This window comes from Falco biarmicus, chromosome 2, assembly GCF_023638135.1.
Source record: "Falco biarmicus isolate bFalBia1 chromosome 2, bFalBia1.pri, whole genome shotgun sequence".
In the NCBI taxonomy this organism is placed as follows: Eukaryota; Metazoa; Chordata; class Aves; order Falconiformes; family Falconidae; genus Falco; species Falco biarmicus.
Genome location: NC_079289.1, coordinates 103073931 through 103091971, shown reverse-complemented (window position 1 = coordinate 103091971; position 18041 = coordinate 103073931). Strand labels below are relative to the sequence as shown.

Genomic DNA, 18041 nt, shown 5'->3' with positions numbered 1-18041 from the left:
TAGGGTTCATGGTTGTTTTTTTTTTTTTCCTTGCAGAAGTTTTCTGGATGTGACAAACTCAGAAAAACAAGTAGTTCCTTGTTGGTGTATCATTGTTTGTGTTATAACTTCTCAGCACTAAAATGTAGCTTGGCACAGGAGTTTCGCAGTTAACGTTGAGAAACTACTCAGGTGCCTCAGTCACTCAAAGACTTGACGATCATAGCTAACTATGCTCACAATACAGTCAAGAACTTATTCACGCCTCTGAAATCAAACTGAAACACTGCATTTATTAAGTTACAACTGATTGCTGGCTCAGCAACTCCATTGATGTACACTGCTGTTTGGTGTACAGCCTGCAGAGATCAGTTTGGAGTTTCCTCAAATTTGGGCTCTGAAGGGGGAAAAGGAGAGGGAAAAGAAAATTAGTCTCTTTTTACTCCAGCCTTGAACACCACAATTCATCTGTTATTTAAAGAAAACCAAACATTAAGTTGGCAAGCTAGAGCAAGCTCTTGTACATTACAATCCACACCACCACTTACTCTGCATCAGAGTATAATTAGATGCGAGAAGTGCTGAAGAATAAACTACACTAGAGGCAAGACCTTTCCACCTTAGAGGAGTTATGCATAAGGTTTAAGACAGATATGAACCTCAGTAACGTTCCACCAAAACAGTTTTAACCAACACTTAGGGTAGGTGGGAAGGCAAAGAAACTGAAGTCAACTAGAATGTTACCGGACACGATACTAGTATTTCCAACACAGCTCTGATAAGAACAAGTAACCAAGCTCCCCCCCCATAGATCCTACTTTACAGATACTCTGTTTTATTTGCACCAGTAACAATCTGACACCAAGTTCTCCCTTAATCCAACTGAAAACCCAGGACATTTTTAGGTGTGTGCCTAGTCTAAATTGTAATTAATTCTGCTCAGACTAACTGGAAATTCTAAGTCACTGAATATGGTGGCTTGACTTTGGCTGGCTGCCAGATGCCCACCAAGCCTTGCACAAGGGCTCTCATTCTTTCCCTGACTCCCTCCACTGGAGGGCTGAGAACAGAGACAGCATTTTTGACCTTTTTAAAATATGCTGCGACAGAGGCGCCACCAGCATCATTGACTGGCTCAGCTGTGTCCTGCAGGGGGTCCATTTTGGAGCCAGATGGAACGGGCTCTGACGTATGGCTACCCCCAGCCTCTCCTGATAGAGGCCACCCCCCCTGCAGTCCCCTGTAAACTAAATACACTCACACCTTCCAAAGACTGCTGAATCCCAGCTACCAGCTGCTTACAGCTTATGAGAAAGACAACTTACCCTCCACAAAACCTGACTACAGCTAAAATTGCTTGTGAGCAGTACAAGCTTTGAGCTGTACTTACATAAGCAAGCAAAAGACACAAAGAACTACAGAAATGAGGCTGTCCGTAAAAAAGATTAAGTCACACTTATGTCCTAAGGCAGAGAGAGCCTGTGCAGTTTCTTTGCATTCTTGATAAAGAAGTCATCACAAGCATTCTTGTCATAATCAATCTGGGTAATGTAAAAACATGCTAACACAAACTCAGAGCAGTTAAACAGAACTCATAGCCAAATAACTGAAGAAAAAGGTTTAATAAAATTTAGTCAAGAGTAATCTTACGAAACAAAGTTAAGATCTATGTTCATTTTCTTAAATTGCTGACTTTCCAGGTGGGCTTACAAAATTTACAAATTGCAGTATGGATGACATAAACTACTGGTTTTCAAATTATAGTCTGCTAACCTCTTTGGGAGGAAGAGAAAAGTGTAACAATAGGCTCTGGCCTATTTCTATTTCTGTTTGGACTATTTCTTTAGGGTGTGTGAAGTGTAATGAAAATAGCCTGATCTGACTGCAAGTTTTGTTAAGCATCAGCACATCTCTACTGGAAAGCCAAATGATCAAAAAAAACCCAAGAAAATAGGACTCAGATGGAATCAGATGTGAGCTGTGTAAAAGTAAGGAGATTCACTGAGGGCATCTTACATTAAATTAATGGTCCAAATAAAAACTAAATGGGAATTAATTAGGAAAATTGGTCAGTGAACATGTCTTTACCATCAGAAATTCAGTAAGATGTTAACTCACCCTCAAATTTAAATTCTGGAAACTTGGTTAGATCCCCTCCACCATATGACCGTCGAAGTCTAGCAAGGGATTCATCCATGTCTTTCTGAAATTCAGGGCCAGCATCAACAGGCCCTCCAGCCTGCCTAAAAACCATTAAAAGTTCTGATTAACAGCTTGGTTCTGTAATTTCATGTGAAAGTTTCACTACGCTTTCATGGCTATTTATGAACTGAAAACCTTTTTGACAACCAACTAAAGCAAGCCATTTAAAATATTTCCAAAAGTCAAGATATGACACACCTTAGGGCCTAACTTACCTTACACATAAGTAAGGTAATGTACAAGTTTTCTACTATCAGTGATGAAAATCCAAGCTACAAAGTTAGCCTTTTGAGACATAAAACTACAGTGAGTACCCAGGCTTTCAGGGCTCTTAGTTTCACCTGTTTTGGGTGTGATTTCCTAGCAAAATTGCTATTTGTACTTCTGTTAATGATCTTGGGTTAGTAAAGCTTAACTGCTCTTAAGAGAACGTGTTTTGAATACTAAACAAGCAAAAAACCCAAGAGACGGAGAACCCCGCATTCATATAGATTCAGACAGGAATTCCTTGGGACACAAATATAAAATAATTAAAATCGTAACTGTTTAGATTACCAATGCTCAGTTGTACTAAGACGGATACCATTTATAACTGGTAAGGCCACCAAAAATATGCCTCCCTACACAGGCTAGTTTGCAGGTATGGAAACACGTCTTCCTCCAGTAGAGCTAAGTAGCAGCTTATTGCCTTCCCAAGAATAAATATCACAGAATTACTATGGTTTTTAGTTTCCTGTTAAGTAGTTAATTCAAACTTTACAAGAATCTAAGATTCCATTTGAATGAACTGCTTATTAACATAAGATGTTTAATGAATCAGCTTCACAGTTCCATTAATTGTCAATTGCTTTTGGAGGCTATTTCCATTCAGCTTCTGGAAACAAGTCTGAAGAACAGCCATTTTCCTCAGATAAAAAAAAGGGCTTTCCCTGACCCCCTACTCACAGAGCACACAGATGGGTAAACATTAACGTACTAGTATGTTCACACAGTGTGCAAAAAAACCTTAAAATTGAATACCTTAACTCCTCAAGAAGAATTACGTGAGCTTTACTTTTTTTTTTTTAAGGGGAAAAAAATGGACATTTTCTGTCAGGTATGCAACAACAAGCCTTCTCACTTGTGACACTATCAATAAGTGTTGCAGGAAAGCATACCTTAAGTATTTAGAGACCAACCTACAAAGTTATCATATTTCAGCATTTATCAAAATCAGTATTTTCCCTCCTTTTGCCATCAGCCTTAAAATAACTTTCTTTACTTACTTGCTCTTTGTGTTGTATTCTCTGATCTTGTCCAAGAAGAGCTTTTGAACTGGATCAAGCTCTTTTGTCTTATTAAAGACAACAGCAGAAAGCCCTATGTTCCTGCGCAAGTGAGGGGAAACAGCAGAGCGAAAAATTGAAGAAAGCCGAAGAATCTGATGCAGAATCATGATGACGCTAAGGTTTTAGCTTAAAAAAAGTTGAAAAGAAACACAGAATTAGTTAGCTCTTTCCACAACGTAAATGCATAAATAAGTAAAAAAAAAAAAATAAATCAGTTCAGAGCTGAGCTTTAAACTGCAAAGAATATTTAAACCAGCACACAACCCGAGATGAAAACTCAAGCAGCCACCGAGCGCGCTGCTACACGTTCCACCTCGCCGCCCGGACACACAGGGCATCTCAGGTCTTATCTTGTTTAAAGAAAAGGCAACAAATTTAACCCAGCCAAAGCGAGCAGCGGCACCGGCCGCCGGCCCTACCGCTCCGACTCCATCCCACCCGCCCCAGGAACCCCCCGCAGGCGACGGGGCCGGGCGGGTACCCCGAACGCAAACTGACAGAGGCGGAGCCGCCCCCCGGCACCCACCGGCGCGGCGGGAGGAAAGGAAGGGCACAGGGCACGGCGCACGGCGCGGCCGCCCCGGCCCAGCTCCAGTCACCTTGGGAGAGTCACCGCCCCGCCGCCCTGCGCAATGCACGCCGGGAAGCCACCCCGCCCGCGCGGCCCCGCGCCGCCACAGCGCTGAGCCCCGCGGCCGCGCACACCGAGTCCCCGGGACAGCGGCGCCCGCCCCACCGCGCGGCCCCACTCAGCCGCCGACTAGGGAGGCGCTGAGGGGAGAGGGGAGCGCGGAGACGGCCCGCCACCCACCGTTACGCCGGAAGTAGGCAATGCGCTTCCGGGTGAGGAGAAGCGCCCGGGAGCGGCAGGTGCCGCTGGCCCCGCCCCGCCCGCGGATTGGCGGCGCGCGGGGGCCGCCGGGAGCTGTAGTTCCCGCCCTGCGCAGGGGGTGGCGGTGTCGGCGCGCCCTCCCCGCCTGGGCCCGCGCTGCCCAATCCCAAGCGCGCGACGGCCTCCTCAGGGCGGCGGCGGCGGGACCCGCTGGGGCTGCGAGGGCCGCGGCTGGCGGGAGGCGTCGTGCGGCCGCTCCGTTCGGGGCCGGACGGCGAGACGGCAGCGGCGGGTGAGCGCGGCGCGGCCCGGCCCGGGTGCCCGGCCCGTGTTTTGTTTCCGTTTCTCCCCGGCGCCGCGGGTCTCATTTCCGTTTCGGGTTCAAACAACGACGAGGCGCCGCGGGAGGAGGAGGGGGGGAAGCGGGCGGGGAGCCGGGGGAGAGAACCGGGGCCTGCGGGGAGGAGCGGCCTCGCCCGGCCCGGGTCTGCCGCCAGCCGCCGGCCCGGCTGCGGCGCCGCCTGCCCGCGGGAGGGCCCGTGGCGGCGGCCCGGCGGGCAGGGTCGCCCCGTCCCCAGGGGCCGCGGCTGCTCCGGGCCAGGCCTCAGGCCGCCCCGCGGGCGGGAATGGAGCCGGTGGCCGGCGCCGGCGGTGGGCCGCGGAGCGGGGCCCCTCAGGCAGCGTGGCGGCCCCGGCGCGCCGGAGGCAGGAGGGAGGTGCAGCCCGGCCGCCGCGGCGCGGGGCCAGGCAGGCAGCCCGGGCCGGGGTCCGTGAGTTCTCTCCGGGGTGTAAAAACTTTATCTCTACTTGTAAAAACTTGTTCGGGGTTAAAGCGTAAGAGGCTATATTGTGCTGTGCGTAGTCTGCTTCCTGGTGTTCGGCCAGGTACGTGCTGCACAGCCACTTCTCCCAGTTCGGGTTTATTTTCTGACTTGAGGGAAAACGCTTGAAATCTGGCATGATTCCACCGTGTTTAGTGGTCCGTTGTTTTTGCCTTCAGTCTGAAGTGGCTGATAACTTATAAAAGCTGATCTGTAAAAGATAAGTTTGTCTGTTCCGTTACCTAGTTTGTGATGATATCTACAATTCAAATAATAATTGGGATGGGTAGTACCAAATGCTCCACAAACAGCGGAGCTTTTTGGGAGCACAGGTATCTCCAGTGATTGGGCTTCAGTATCATCCTGTTATGCATATGGGCTCTTGTAGCTGTCCCTGCTTCACAATTAGATAGGATAAGGAATGCCAATTCTGCTGTTAGAGTTCGTGCCCATATGAAGATGGGCTTACTTGCTTAATTCCTTGTGTTCCAGGGAAGAGAGAAGATAGATCTTAACAGGATAATGGGGCTTCTCCCCTGATTGGAAAAGCCAGACTGTAAGGTATTGGAATAGCACTGAGCTGTTGTACAGGGAGGAAAAAAAGGCTTTGTTGACAGGCACCTTCTTCTCTCACATTCGTGGAAGTCTGTGTCAGATGTTATGGTCAGATGCCTTCTTGGGTAACAGGTAAGTCTTAGGGCTTTTTAGGTCGAAGGAAAAATAAAATCAAGCAGAAATTAGTAGGGCTACCTTCCACAAATCAAGCAGAGTCTTATGTGTTCTTCCAAACAAGTACTGCTGTTGTAGTATTGCTACCATGTTGACCCTTCTAGTAAGCCAGGCTGTTTGAGTTCTCTTGTTTCTCAGTAGCATTCAGGGTTTTAGTCCCGCCTGAACCTATGTATGCTTTCAATCTCCATATCATTCTGCAGCTACAAATTTTGCTAGACTTCATGTGGAATGTTTATATCATCAGGACTCTTTTTCTATGCTAGCATAGGAAAGACTGAGTAACTTTCCCTGGTTTCTCTGAACTGTTAAAGACTTGTTTTTGTGATGTTATTCTTTCTCTTTCCACCTGTCATCTCCCTTTCTCACATCTGGGCTCAGTGGAATCATCTTTTCTGTACTTTCTGTCTGTGCCTGTGCCTCCCTTTCCTGCCTCCCCCAGGTAACCAGAAATGTAGTAGAGCCTGCGAGATGCAACTGCAAACCACCTTTGGAGAGTGAGTGAACAGTTACTAGTCCAGCTGCCAATTTGGAGTGCAATCCATAGGGACTTCAAAATGCCTTACCTAATTCTCTACAGTTGCTATGCTGTTACAGTATTTACTCGCTGTGCATCACTTTGCATATTATTTTGTCAGAAATCATTCAAGATGGTGAGTTCTTTCTGTAGGTGTGCACAGTTTTCTCCATAAATAACTTATGAATGCGTCAAGGAACAGGAATCCTAGCCTAACCTCTTTTGTGACTGTATTGGTAAACTCCCTTCATCACAAAGAAAATGGTAACTTTACTGTTGTTATTTTGAGTTTTTAACCTGACTGCTAATACAGGAGAGAATTTCTCCCCCTTTTTTTATTATACCAGTTAGCTTATTTAGGAGTTTTCAGTAAGGGACTTTGCTCAAACAGTAATTTAAAAAAAATATCTTTTTAACAGTCAACCAGATCACCTGTAACCGTGCAGGTGTCAGTTCTTCAAGATACTTAATTAAGCTTGTCTGCATTCTTTGGAAGTGGTGTTTCTTTCTTCCCCATTTATTGTGAAGATGATATACAAGTTTCAGTGATGTGGGAGTTGGACTCCCAGGTTCAGTGGACCCTACCCTGGCAGTTAGGGGATTTTCACAGAGCCAGATCTGTGAGCAGAACAGATTCTGATTTAGTTTCTAGTGGCAAGGTATTCATGAAGTGCTATTTACTTCCTGTCTAGCCCTGGTGTAGCTCCTTACAGATTGTCATTGCATGCAGCACTTGATTTCTTCAAAACTAATTTTAAATAATAGGTTTTGAAGGAGATGATGAGTAGTTTGGATTTCTTTAAACCTTTTCTGTAACAATTCTACAACATAGTTGGTTACTATTCCTTTTGGGAAATTTTAAAGTTTAATAAAAGTTCCCTTTTACTAACAGTTGGGTTTGTATAGAGTGTTCCCTGGAAGGAATGATTCCAGGATGGAAACCTTGCTAATCTCTACTATTGTGAAAATTTAAATAGTAGTATGTTTTACTTTTTCTACTATGATTTTTTTCCTTTGTACTCCTACTTCCTACTTCTTTTCCTATGAGTCAGTGATGTTATGTATTATAAACTATTAATATAATTTGACTAAGCTCTTTTTTGTATGTATTTCATAGTTACGGTGCATGGGATGGTTAGTGAAACATGGTAGTATTAACAAACTATATCTTTACAGACCAAATGCTGTAATTCCTTTTTTCACATTCATGTTCCAACAGACTCCAGTGTTCCACAGGGCGTGAAAATCTGCAGTGCCAATGAGAATATCACCATGGAATAGCTTTCCTTTTAATTACTAATATACTACATTAGTTTGGGACTCAACAGGATGCATTTGTTATGTATATATCATCAAGTGATTGCCCATGAGAGGGATGGATGGAAAGATGGAACAATCAATAAATGGTTTATTGTTGAGTTTAGTTACCTGTGAGGAAATCATGGATCTTCTGTCTAGCTTCCTGTTGCAGTGTTTTATGTAATACTCTAAATTTGTAAGCAGCATCTTTCAGTCTTGCTGGGAAGGTGGTACGTAGCTGAATCTAGATGGCAAAATATGCGTTTGTCAAAAGTTCTTTGCTACCAGCCATAAAAAACTATAGCAGGCCCATAACAAAAACATTAAATGAATATGGATACCTGCAAAAAAATCAGGCTTTGGGCTCTGTGCTAATGTCCATTTATAGTCCTGGATTTGCCCCTAGAACACTTGTTTGAGGAACAGGTATCCTCACCTGTTTTGTGAAACCTGTATTAGCTTTTGGCTTTATTTTTCAGGTGAATCCTTGTCTTTAAAAAGCAATCCTGGTATTTGGTTTAAAAAATGTTTGATAGAACACAAGCCATGATCTAGTTTTGTTGGTCTGTGACTTACGGAAAAAAATTCTTTTCTGTTTATAGCTCTATTCTTAGGACATTTTAGCCATGACTAAGAGAGAGGCAGAGGAGCTGATAGAAATAGAAATTGATGGAACTGAGAAACAGGAATGCACTGAAGAAAGGTATGTAGTGTCTTTGCTCTTCGGGGTCATTATGCTGCAATTGATATGTTCATTTGTTTAATTGGTTTCAGTTTTGTGGCTGCATACACTAAGTTTGCTTGTTTATTATTGGGTATTGTGTAGTGCTTCAGAGATGGCTATGATTATGAAATAAGTGTTTTCTAGGTAGGCAAAAGAAATAACGTAAAACTGGCAGAAGTAATTGGCTCAGTATGATCTCTGTGATACTGCAGTTGATGGTATCCAGCAACAAAGCTGAAAAACCTGTGGAAACAAAGTTCTTGGGTTTGCTTGTGCTCTCTTCAGTTTTTCTTTTTCTTGTCTAATTAAATAGTGGTTTTCTTGACGAGGAGCTGTAGCTGCTGTAGGAAACCAGTATAGTGCTCTCACATTCTTCAATCTTAATTGGTTTAAATCCCAAACTGTTTTGTTTATCTCTTGCTATGTTCTTAGCAGTTCTCTTCCTCTACTTCCATTTCTGTAGGAATATGTCTACATGTACATTCTGCAAACCTTTCAGCTTCAGTGTATCCTTTTGTAAATGAGATTAACCTTTTAGTTTCTCCAGTCTGTTGCTTTACTGTTACAGAGTCACTTGTTTCTAACAGCAGGAATGATGTTCTGTATCTACTGATTATATATATTCATTGGGGCCATTGAAACTGTAGATACCAAATCCATTCTGATATCCATTGACTTAATTACCTCAGCCTGTTAGGTTTTTTCTTCCTAATGCTTCCCTCCTAATTTTTACAACTGTTTTTGAAAGCACAGAGAGGCAGTTTGTGTTGGATAGAAATAGCTGATGCTGGTAGATGACCTGCTCTTCAGTAACCTGTTTTGGAGAACTGAAGAACTGGTACAAAACCACTTATTGTTTCTTCTTATTCTAAGCTCCTTGTATATTTTTACTACTTACAAACTGACTATGTTTGTATACTTTCTGATTTCCTTCTGGGTAAATGTAGAGAGACCGACTGTCTAAGGTCATTGTTGACACATGAGTCCCATAACATTGATGATTCTGAATGACTGCACCAATGCTGTCATCATTTCGGTGCAGGACAAACATAATGTGATTTTGTTTCCTTCAAGGCTCCATGTAGCTGTAGTTCTTTCTGGTTGTCTCTTCTATGCATTAAGCTTTTCCTAGTGCTTACTGGTGAAAAGACATCTCTGTATGAGAGTGGACATTTTCCTTTTCTTTTTTCCCTATCTGTTAAGTTTCTGTGTTTGTATTTAAAAGATACTCAAGTTAAAAACAGTCTAGGCAAGGCAAATAAAATTTGTTTATTCGACATGCAAGTTAATAGTGCATAATATACTAATCGTGACTTAATCTCTTGAAAGTGGTGATCTGAAAATAATCCTGGTATTTAACCTAGCTTTTTCATGGGGACAGGGTAAAAGAAGAGTTCCAGAACTGTAAAATCAACATGACCAGATTTAGTAATTTACTCTCTACTCAAGCAAAGAGTTTTTCTGCATGGTGTTAAGATTTTGGAGTCAGTGTTACTTTTTATGTAGTTTAGTTATAACTTTTTTTTAAGCTTTGCTATATCTACTGTATTAACATGTGGGTAATGGTTTGTTGTATTAATTTGGTGTTTAAGCATCGTTGAGCAAACCTACACCACAGCAGAATTTGTGAGTCAAGCTATTGACATCAATGAACCAATTGGAAATCTTAAGAAGTTGCTGGAACCCAGACTGCAGTGTTCCTTGGATGCACATGAAATTTGCCTGCAAGATATCCAGGTAAATTGAAAGGCTCTGAAAGATTTAACCTCTTAATGGAGAAGCATTTTGCATACTTTGTCCCTTTCTTCCATTGTTCATGGAATTCATGCTTCATTTGGTATATTAATTTTAATTAAGAGTTTAATTTTGTGTCAGGTTCATTATTGGACCATTTAATATGTACGTACTAATTCAGTGTGAATAAAATCAAAATACTTTTGGGGTTCCTGGGGTGAGAGTAAGAGAGACAAAAAATTACCACCTTGCAAGTGAAAGAATGAGGGCAATGATAATACTGTCTTCTCTCGAGGTAGCCCACATAATTTGTTGCTGCCTGAATTTCTGTGAATCTGATCTTGTTTTGAATCTGAATGCAATGAGAAGGTTTTTGTACTATCCAGGTGCACAGACAGCAAAATGTTACTGAAGAAATCTAACCCATATGTTTACAGATGTCATCACATGTTAGACAGTGTAACTGTTTCTCATTGTGTCAGCTGCATGTTTTATCTGTAGTTACAATCAGATATCGGTGGCTTCTTCAGAAACAACAGGGAGAATACTACTTTAAAGACAATTTTTATGAAGGTGTTAAAAACTGAGAAAAGGAACTGTAGATACTTTTCACAAAGTGAAGGTACTTCCAGGTACTGCAGTGCTTTTTTTAGGTTAAAAAATGTCCCTGTAAGTGAAACTACCTTAGAACAGATTGGCAAGTTTCAAATTCTGATCAAATTCCTTCTGTCACGTACTATGTCTGCATAGTACTAAAAATATTTGCATGCTTCAGAAAATTTGCTGCAGACACTAAATTTTTCTAAAGTTCAAAGGAGAATAAGTTTCTTATAATGATGAGACTAATACCTATTTTTAATTTTTTTTTGCTGTCATTAAGCTGGACCCAGATCGAAGCCTTTTTGATCAAGGAGTAAAAACAGATGGGACGGTGCAACTCAGTGTGCAAGTAATATCTAGGCAAGGTAAGCATTATGTTTGTCTGTTGTACAGACAAATTAATATTGTGGGAGTGCTTGTGAGTAAACCCAATCCCCTACTATTCCTAGCTGTGAAATTGAGAAAAATCACTGAATGGTCACATAGCTTCAGAATGTCTCTTTCAGTGTGTACTGTGATTATAAGTAGTAGTAATTAAAGTAAACCTTGAGAACTGGTGCAATTTGAATTGTGGGTTTTTTTATAGTAACTTTGTGTCAATTTTTAAGTGAAAAAACAACCAACCAACAAACAAAACCAAAACGCAAACAAACCTGAGTCAAGTAGTGACAGTTACGGTATGAGGCTTTCATTAAGGGTGAGTAGTTACTCATACCAGACCAAGTATCTAAGCAGGCAAAAGATTTTTGTCTAGATAGGTGACAATTTCATCTTTGTGAGGTGAGTGAGCTTGTGTACTTCATGAGCAATTAGATTATGAAAGCATATGTAGCTAACTGAAAATTAGTATGAAAGTCTGGGATCACTATTGTCTGTTTTCTTTGGATGAGAAGTCAGAGTAAACTGTTGTGACACGGCCGTTAACCAGGTGGGTAGGGATTTGTTGATGCATAGTTTTTATTTGTATTATCAGGTATGACAGGATTTCCCCTTGTCACATCCTCAGGAATTAGCTTCATTGTTTTGCTTTTTGTTCTGTTCTTCTTTGCTCCTGCCAAATGCCTCAAGTGGAAGGATTGCCACTGCTCTACTGAAGAAAACGTTTACGTTGGGCTCTGTGAACAGCTACAAGTGTTTGTTGCCATATTTTCAAACAAAGAGTGACAAGTTTGTATTGGAGTAGGGAAACTTTAGCAAAGCAGATTAGCAAAATTTGGGGAATATGCTTTTGTGCCTTTGGTTTAGATTAGACAGAAGAAAGCCTTTCTGTTTTGTATTAAGCAGTATTAAGTAAGACTGATGATTTGCATTTAATGCCCAGTGTCAGTTGACTAGTGCTAGGTTGAATGCTCAGTTCCCCATATGTAACGAGGGTTGAACTACCTTTTTGGTTTTAAAAACAGCAGAAATGTCCTTCAGGAATCAGGAATAGCTGCATTTATTTCATGCCCAGTAACTTGTAGTATGCAGTGCTCAGACTTCAATTTTCAAAAGGTTGCAGATGATAAATACCTCGATTATCTTCCACTTTCTTCCTGTGTGGCTTGGGTGGGTTTTTTTCTTCTTTAATGTAAAACTGAGGTGCATGACCATACAGCATAAGGACTTTCAGGGTCTGGGGTTTTTTTCCCTGTTCTCTCTCTCTCCCCCCTTAAAAGAAACACCTGCGTATTAAGTACTTTTGCATAACTTTGGAACAATCCTCAGTGGTGTTTTTCAGGCCAAGATACTTGACACTTAAGCAACTCATAAGAAATCTGTCTGTTGAAGGCAAGTAAAATATGGCAGAGCAGAACATCAGAAAACAAACAGCATGGTATAAATAATAAAAAGTTATTTAGATCACTAACAGGAAAATGCACTTGTTACTCTGACTGCAGTGTCCCTTTGAGCCGGGGGGGGGGGGGGGGGGGGAAGAAGCTGCTTATGCCATCCACATATTTTTCTTGTATATGTGAAGTATTGAAACATTCTCAGTTTACTGACTTTTATCTTTCCCTGACTTGTATAATATATAGCATTCAGCTAGCCGTAATTGGTGACGCTGATCCTTGTGGTGGATTTGCCGCTCTTATTTATCTGTGCCAACAACCAGCTGGAGTGCGTGGAGCTCCCTCTGGGGGTGGATGAAGAACTGACCAGGAGCTTAAGCATCAGGATTAGTGGGAGGGCAGGGACGGGTGACATTGATAGCAGGGGTCTGCTACAGGCCACTCAGCCAGGAAGACTGAGCAGGTGAGGCCCTCTCTCTCTCTCTCTCTCTCTCTATATATATATATATATGTATAAAATATATACATAGGAGCAGCCTCACATTCACAAGCCCTGGTTTCTTGTGGGGCACTTCAGCCACCCTGATGTCTGTTGGAGGAACAACACAGCAGGACATAAGCAAGCCAGGAGGCTCCTGGAATGTGTTGACGATAACTTGTTTTTTCAAGTGATAGAGGAGCCAACAAGGAAAGGTGCCCTGGTTCTCAGCAACAAGGAGGGACTGGTGGCGAGGGTGAAGCTCAAGGGTAGCCTTGGCTGCAGTGATGATGAAATGGTGGAGTTCAAGATCCGTAGGGCAGTGAAGATGGTGCACAGCAAGCTTCCTACCTTGGACTTCAGGAGAGCAGACTTTGGCCTCGTTGGGGATCTGCTTGGCAGAGTACTATGGGACAGAGCCCTGAAGGGAAGAGAGGCCCTCTCTGGAAGGAAAGAGGACACCTGGTTACCTGGGATGTGGAGAAAGCTGAAGTACTCAATGACTTTTTTTGCCTCTGTCTTCACCAGCAAATGCTCCAGTCACACTGCTCAAGTTGCAGAAGTCAAAAGCAGGGACTGCGAGAAAGAACTACCTGTTACAGGAGTTGATTGGATTTGAGACCACCTAAGGAACCTGAAGGTGCACAAGTCCATGGGACCTGATGAAATGCGTCCACAGGTCCTGAGGGAACTGGCAGAAGACATGGCTAAGCCAATGTCCCTCATATTTGAGAAGTCCTGGCAGTCCAGTGAAGTTCCCATGGACTGGGAAAGGGGGAATGTAACCCCCATTTTTGAAAAAGGAAATAAGGAAGATCTGAGAAACTACAGGCCAGTCAGTCTCACGTCTGTGCCTGGTGAGATCATGGAGCAGATCGTCCTGGAAACTATGCTAAGGCACATGGAAATAAGGAGGTGATTGGTGACAGCCAACATGGCTTCACTAAGGGAAAATCATGCCTGACAAATTTGGTGGCCTTCTATGACGGGGTTACCATGTTGGTGGATGAGGAAAGAGAGACTGATGTCATCTACCTGGACTCATGCGAAGTATTTGAAGATGTCTCACACAGCATCTTTGTCTCTAAACTGGAGAGAGATGGATTTGATGGGTGGACCATTCACTGGATAAGGAATTGGCTGGATGGTCGTGTTTGGAGTTGTGGTTGTTGGCTCAGTGTCCAATTGGAGACTGGTGATGAATGATGTTCCTTAGGGGTCTGTACTGAGATCAGTGCTATTGAGTATCTTCATTGGTGACATGGACAGTGGGATTGAGTGCACCCTCAGCAAGTTTGCTGATGACACCAAGCTGTGTGGTGTGGTTGATGCGCTGGAGGGAAGGGATGCCACCCAGAGGAACCTTGACAGGTTTGAGAGGTGGGCCTGTGCAAACCTTATGAAGTTCAGCAAGGTCAAGTGCAATGTCCTGCACATGGATTAAGGAAATCCCCAGTATCAATCCAAGATAAGGGCAGAGAATGGATTGAGAACAGCCCTGAGGAAAAGGACTTGGGGATGCTGGTGGACAAAAAGCTCAACATGACCTGGCAATGTGCGCTTGAGCCCAGAAAGCCAACCATGTGCTGGGCTGCATCAAACACAGAGTGGCCAGCAGGTCGAGGGAGTTGATTTTTCCTCTCTGCTCTGCTTTCATGAGACCACACCTGCAGTACTGTGTTCAGTTCTGGAGCCCCCAACATAAGGAGGATGTGGATCTCTTTGGAGCAAGTCCACAGAAGGGCCACAAAGATGATCAGAGGGCTGGGGCACCTCTTCTATGAAGACAGGCTGAGAGAGTTTGGGTTGTTCAGCTTGGAGAAGAGAAGGCTCTGGGGAGCCTTCCAGTACCTAAAGGGGGCCTGTAAAAAAGCTGGAGAGGGACTTTTTGCAAAGGCATGTAGTGTTAGGGCAAGGGGTGATGGTTTTAAACTGAAAGAGAATCAATTCAGATTAGCTATTAAGAAGAAAGTCTTTACTGTGAGGGTGGTGAGACACTTGCACAGGTTGCCCAGAGAAGCTGTGAATGCTCCTTCCTGGAGGTGTTCAAGGCCAGGCTGGATGGGGCTCTGAGCAACCTGGTCTAGTGTCAGGGGGGTTGGAACTGGGTGATCTTTAAGTCCCTTCCAGCCCAAACCATTCTATGATTCTGTGACTTCTTGAGAGAAAAGCCATTATGTCAGTTCAAGTGTTCCATCAAATTTTGATTAGACATGTAAATTCAGAGGAACAAACACCAGCTGAAATGTAGTCCATTGTAGTTCTCTTAGTGTTGCGTACAAAGATACCTTAACGTAAGTTAAGTCAGATGAAATATCAGTCCTGTTTAGTCTTTTTACTAGAAAGACCATTCTGTCACTCCACCTTGCCTTAACTCCTGTCTTCTGGTTTGAAGAATGGAGAAGTATAATGTTTTCCTGCCATTATGAGAACAGCAACTTCGAGCACAGCCCCGTTCTTCTGTACTGATCTGAACTAAGCCTCTTACAAGTTTGTGGAGATCTGAGTAACTGCATTGTATCATATGTCAAAGAATTTGAAAAAAAACCCTTTAATTTTGACAACTTCTGCAGCAAATATTTTGCTTTGTTTTTTTGTTTGGGTTTGCTTTTTTTAAAAAAAATCTGGACACAAGTAGTATCTGATCAAGACTTTCTCCTGCCTGTCTGACTATAGATAATACAAAATTAACATTTTGCCATCGTTAAGTTGTTAGAATTGATAGTTGTCTTTTTTCTTGAGATAAGATAAAATGGATTTTAACCCTATCTTTAGTCTATTTTTTTTCTTTAAAGAAAATAAATGGAGGGCAGGGAGGGAAGATAAACTTTTCAGACTGTAAATTCCAGTGCTGGGTGTATGGCATAGGTTGAAAATCTTTTTCGGGAAGACTTTAGAGGTGGAAGATCTGGCTGGCAGTCTGTCAGCTGAAGGAATTTTTTCTTGTTTTTTCTATTTCCTTAATCCACAGAGTAGAGGCAAGCTTGAATGGGAGTACTTACACTCTTTTCAGATAAACTGTGTGAGACAGAGGTACTAGATTGAGAGCAGCAATCTCTGACAATCATTGGTTTGAGCCATAGGAGGAGAGACACTTGTATTATGGAGGTAGACAGTGTATTTTTGCTTTCTATTTCTTGTTGTTTGCAAAGTATATGAACAGGTAGTCCAGTTAACCTGCCATTCATGTTGTTCACATACCACATATACAAACTGAAACAAGTCAAAGCTGTGTTTGTGAATGAAAGTGTCTGTAGCTGCTGTTTGTGTTGAGCTCAGTTCTGTCTCTTACGTACACCCAGAGCATACCTGCAAGATTAAAATTTTCCCAAACAGATGCAGTTCCACCTACTTTTTAAATGCTTGACTGACATAAGATGTTAGGGCCTAACTGCGCTCAGAATTTGTGTGTGTGTGTATGTAGCTGTACTATGGATACTTACACAGATTTTTGAGAATAAGTGATAGTTAAACACAAAAGGTTCTTTGGATTTGGGTAGTTGAAGAGCAAGTCCTGTTTTAAGTGTGTAACTCCTCATTTGACTGTGGTTTCTAAACTTTTTTGCGATACTTAAGCTTTTATTATTAGTAGTATGTAAAGGAACGATTCATAAGTGTAACAAAACATACTGATTTAGATTAAAGGTGCAGTTCGACTAATGTCCTGTCTGTGGCTGTGGTTAAAACTAGATATTTCAAGGAGAAAAAAATCAGATTGCCTGTAGGTCAGTCTTAACCCAAGTATATTCTCTAGCTTTAGACAATTAGCAGTGAATGGGTTTGTAGTGGGGCAATGTCTGGACATGTCTTGATAGCTAATGTGCTTGAATTTTTGTAAGTTGTACCAATTTATACTTCTGGAATGTGTTGTCACATTGTGTTCCACAACTTATGTACTGTCCAGAGAAGACTGGACATCTGTTTCCTTATGCAGTAGGTAAAGGCAGAGATGTAACAAGAGATGCAGACAAACCCGGTGAATTAATGTTGGTCTAGCTTGCAGTAGGTTAGGTGGCAGACTGTTACTTGCCAACATCTTTACTTATTAGCTGATTTCTGTATAGAGACTCATCACTTTTATTTCCATGTTTGCATTATGGACAAAGCAGTAGAGTCACAGTTCTTTTGACATCTAGCTGTTTGACAGTGAATTATTTTGTTGAACAGTAGTGAGCTGTTCCTTTCTAGAAGCTTTTTTCTTTCTTTTTTGAAGATCAAAAATAGAATCTTAACCCTTAGTGTTTCCCCCTATCCATTTCTGTCTGACTTTAAAACAATCCTGTGCTGCGCTTGTTAATCTTACATGGCCTAGATAAAGCACTTACTCTCCTAAGGTACTTGTTTGCTTTTTGTTCATGTTTGCTGCTTCATCTAGTCAACCATTTACTGGTTGTCTGCGTCTGTTTTCACTTCCTTAATTTCATATTGCTGCATACTATACTTACGGTCTTTGTAGCTTTCCCTTTCTAATATTTTTCTCAAGCTGAATTCCTTTTAAAGTCTAGAAGGATACTTGTCTGAAAAAAAATTGGTTCGTTCTTACTTGTACTACAGCTAAGTACTCTATTTCTTTTCCTTTATAAACTCTGAATAGATTGTGATTTTAGCTTTTAAAGCTGGAACCTACCATCTCATGTTGAGCTTTCATATAGATTAGATGGGAGGGACACAAAGTAATACCTTATGGCACAAGATACTGAAGTTGTTCTTGCCATGTGATGTTCTGTAAATCGTACTTTCAACTGCCTAACCCTAGTCAAGGTCTTCCAAGTCATAATAAAATAGAATTTCACAGATACATTTGCACATTAAAAAAATATATTTGATAAAAATCTCTTAAAGTGTTGTTGTTAGTTATTATAATGGAAATTATATGTCACAAAATTTGAAAAATTTTTTTCTGTTCAGCATTTTATAATGACAAGAAATATCTTCTAAACAATGTCAGAAATCTGGTGAGGCACTAATTGGACAAAGTTCCTTCTCAGAAGGTGACAGAGAAGGTGGTGATACAAAGCATTAGTGG

At 42.1% G+C, this 18041-nt stretch overlaps 2 protein-coding genes across 6 annotated transcripts in view; one reads left to right on the top strand and one right to left on the bottom strand.

Annotated features, from left to right (window-relative positions):
- Positions 1 to 247: 247 nt before the first annotated feature.
- ATP5PF (ATP synthase peripheral stalk subunit F6) lies at positions 248 to 4450 on the bottom strand. Of its 4 annotated transcripts, none has more exons than XM_056327494.1 (4): positions 4321 to 4450; positions 3447 to 3635; positions 2098 to 2222; positions 248 to 376 (listed from the first exon to the last, which is right to left on the bottom strand). In XM_056327494.1, the coding sequence occupies exons 2-4, from the start codon at positions 3614 to 3616 to the stop codon at positions 348 to 350; spliced, it is 324 nt and encodes a 107-aa protein (XP_056183469.1). In that variant the 5' UTR covers positions 3617 to 3635; positions 4321 to 4450; the 3' UTR covers positions 248 to 347. The 4 variants fall into 4 exon arrangements, with proteins under 4 accessions (XP_056183469.1, XP_056183470.1, XP_056183467.1 ...); XM_056327495.1 differs by lacking the exon at positions 4321 to 4450 and adding an exon at positions 4109 to 4267; XM_056327492.1 differs by lacking the exon at positions 4321 to 4450 and adding an exon at positions 4036 to 4260.
- Positions 4451 to 4481: 31 nt separating this feature from the next.
- GABPA (GA binding protein transcription factor subunit alpha) overlaps positions 4482 to 18041 on the top strand; it is a 29229-nt gene continuing 15669 nt past the window's right edge. Inside the window, exons 1-4 of one of the 2 annotated variants that reach the window (XM_056327489.1) lie at positions 4482 to 4633; positions 8310 to 8410; positions 10024 to 10168; positions 11046 to 11130. In XM_056327489.1, the coding sequence (XP_056183464.1) occupies positions 8334 to 8410; positions 10024 to 10168; positions 11046 to 11130 (307 nt within the window). In that variant the 5' untranslated portion in view covers positions 4482 to 4633; positions 8310 to 8333. Of the gene's footprint in view, positions 4634 to 4810; positions 5850 to 8309; positions 8411 to 10023; positions 10169 to 11045; positions 11131 to 18041 lie in introns of those variants that run through there. The other variant, XM_056327490.1, reaches the window with a different exon arrangement.

Coding starts and splice junctions, on each gene's coding strand:
- ATP5PF (XM_056327494.1), bottom strand. CDS start 3,616: ATGATTCTGCATCAGATTCTTCGGCTTTCTTCAATTTTTCGCTCTGCT. Junction 2,223..3,446: donor GAATACAACACAAAGAGCAA/GTAAGTAAAGAA, acceptor AATGGTTTTTAG/GCAGGCTGGAGGGCCTGTTG. Junction 377..2,097: donor TCCAGAATTTAAATTTGAGG/GTGAGTTAACAT, acceptor TTCCCCCTTCAG/AGCCCAAATTTGAGGAAACT.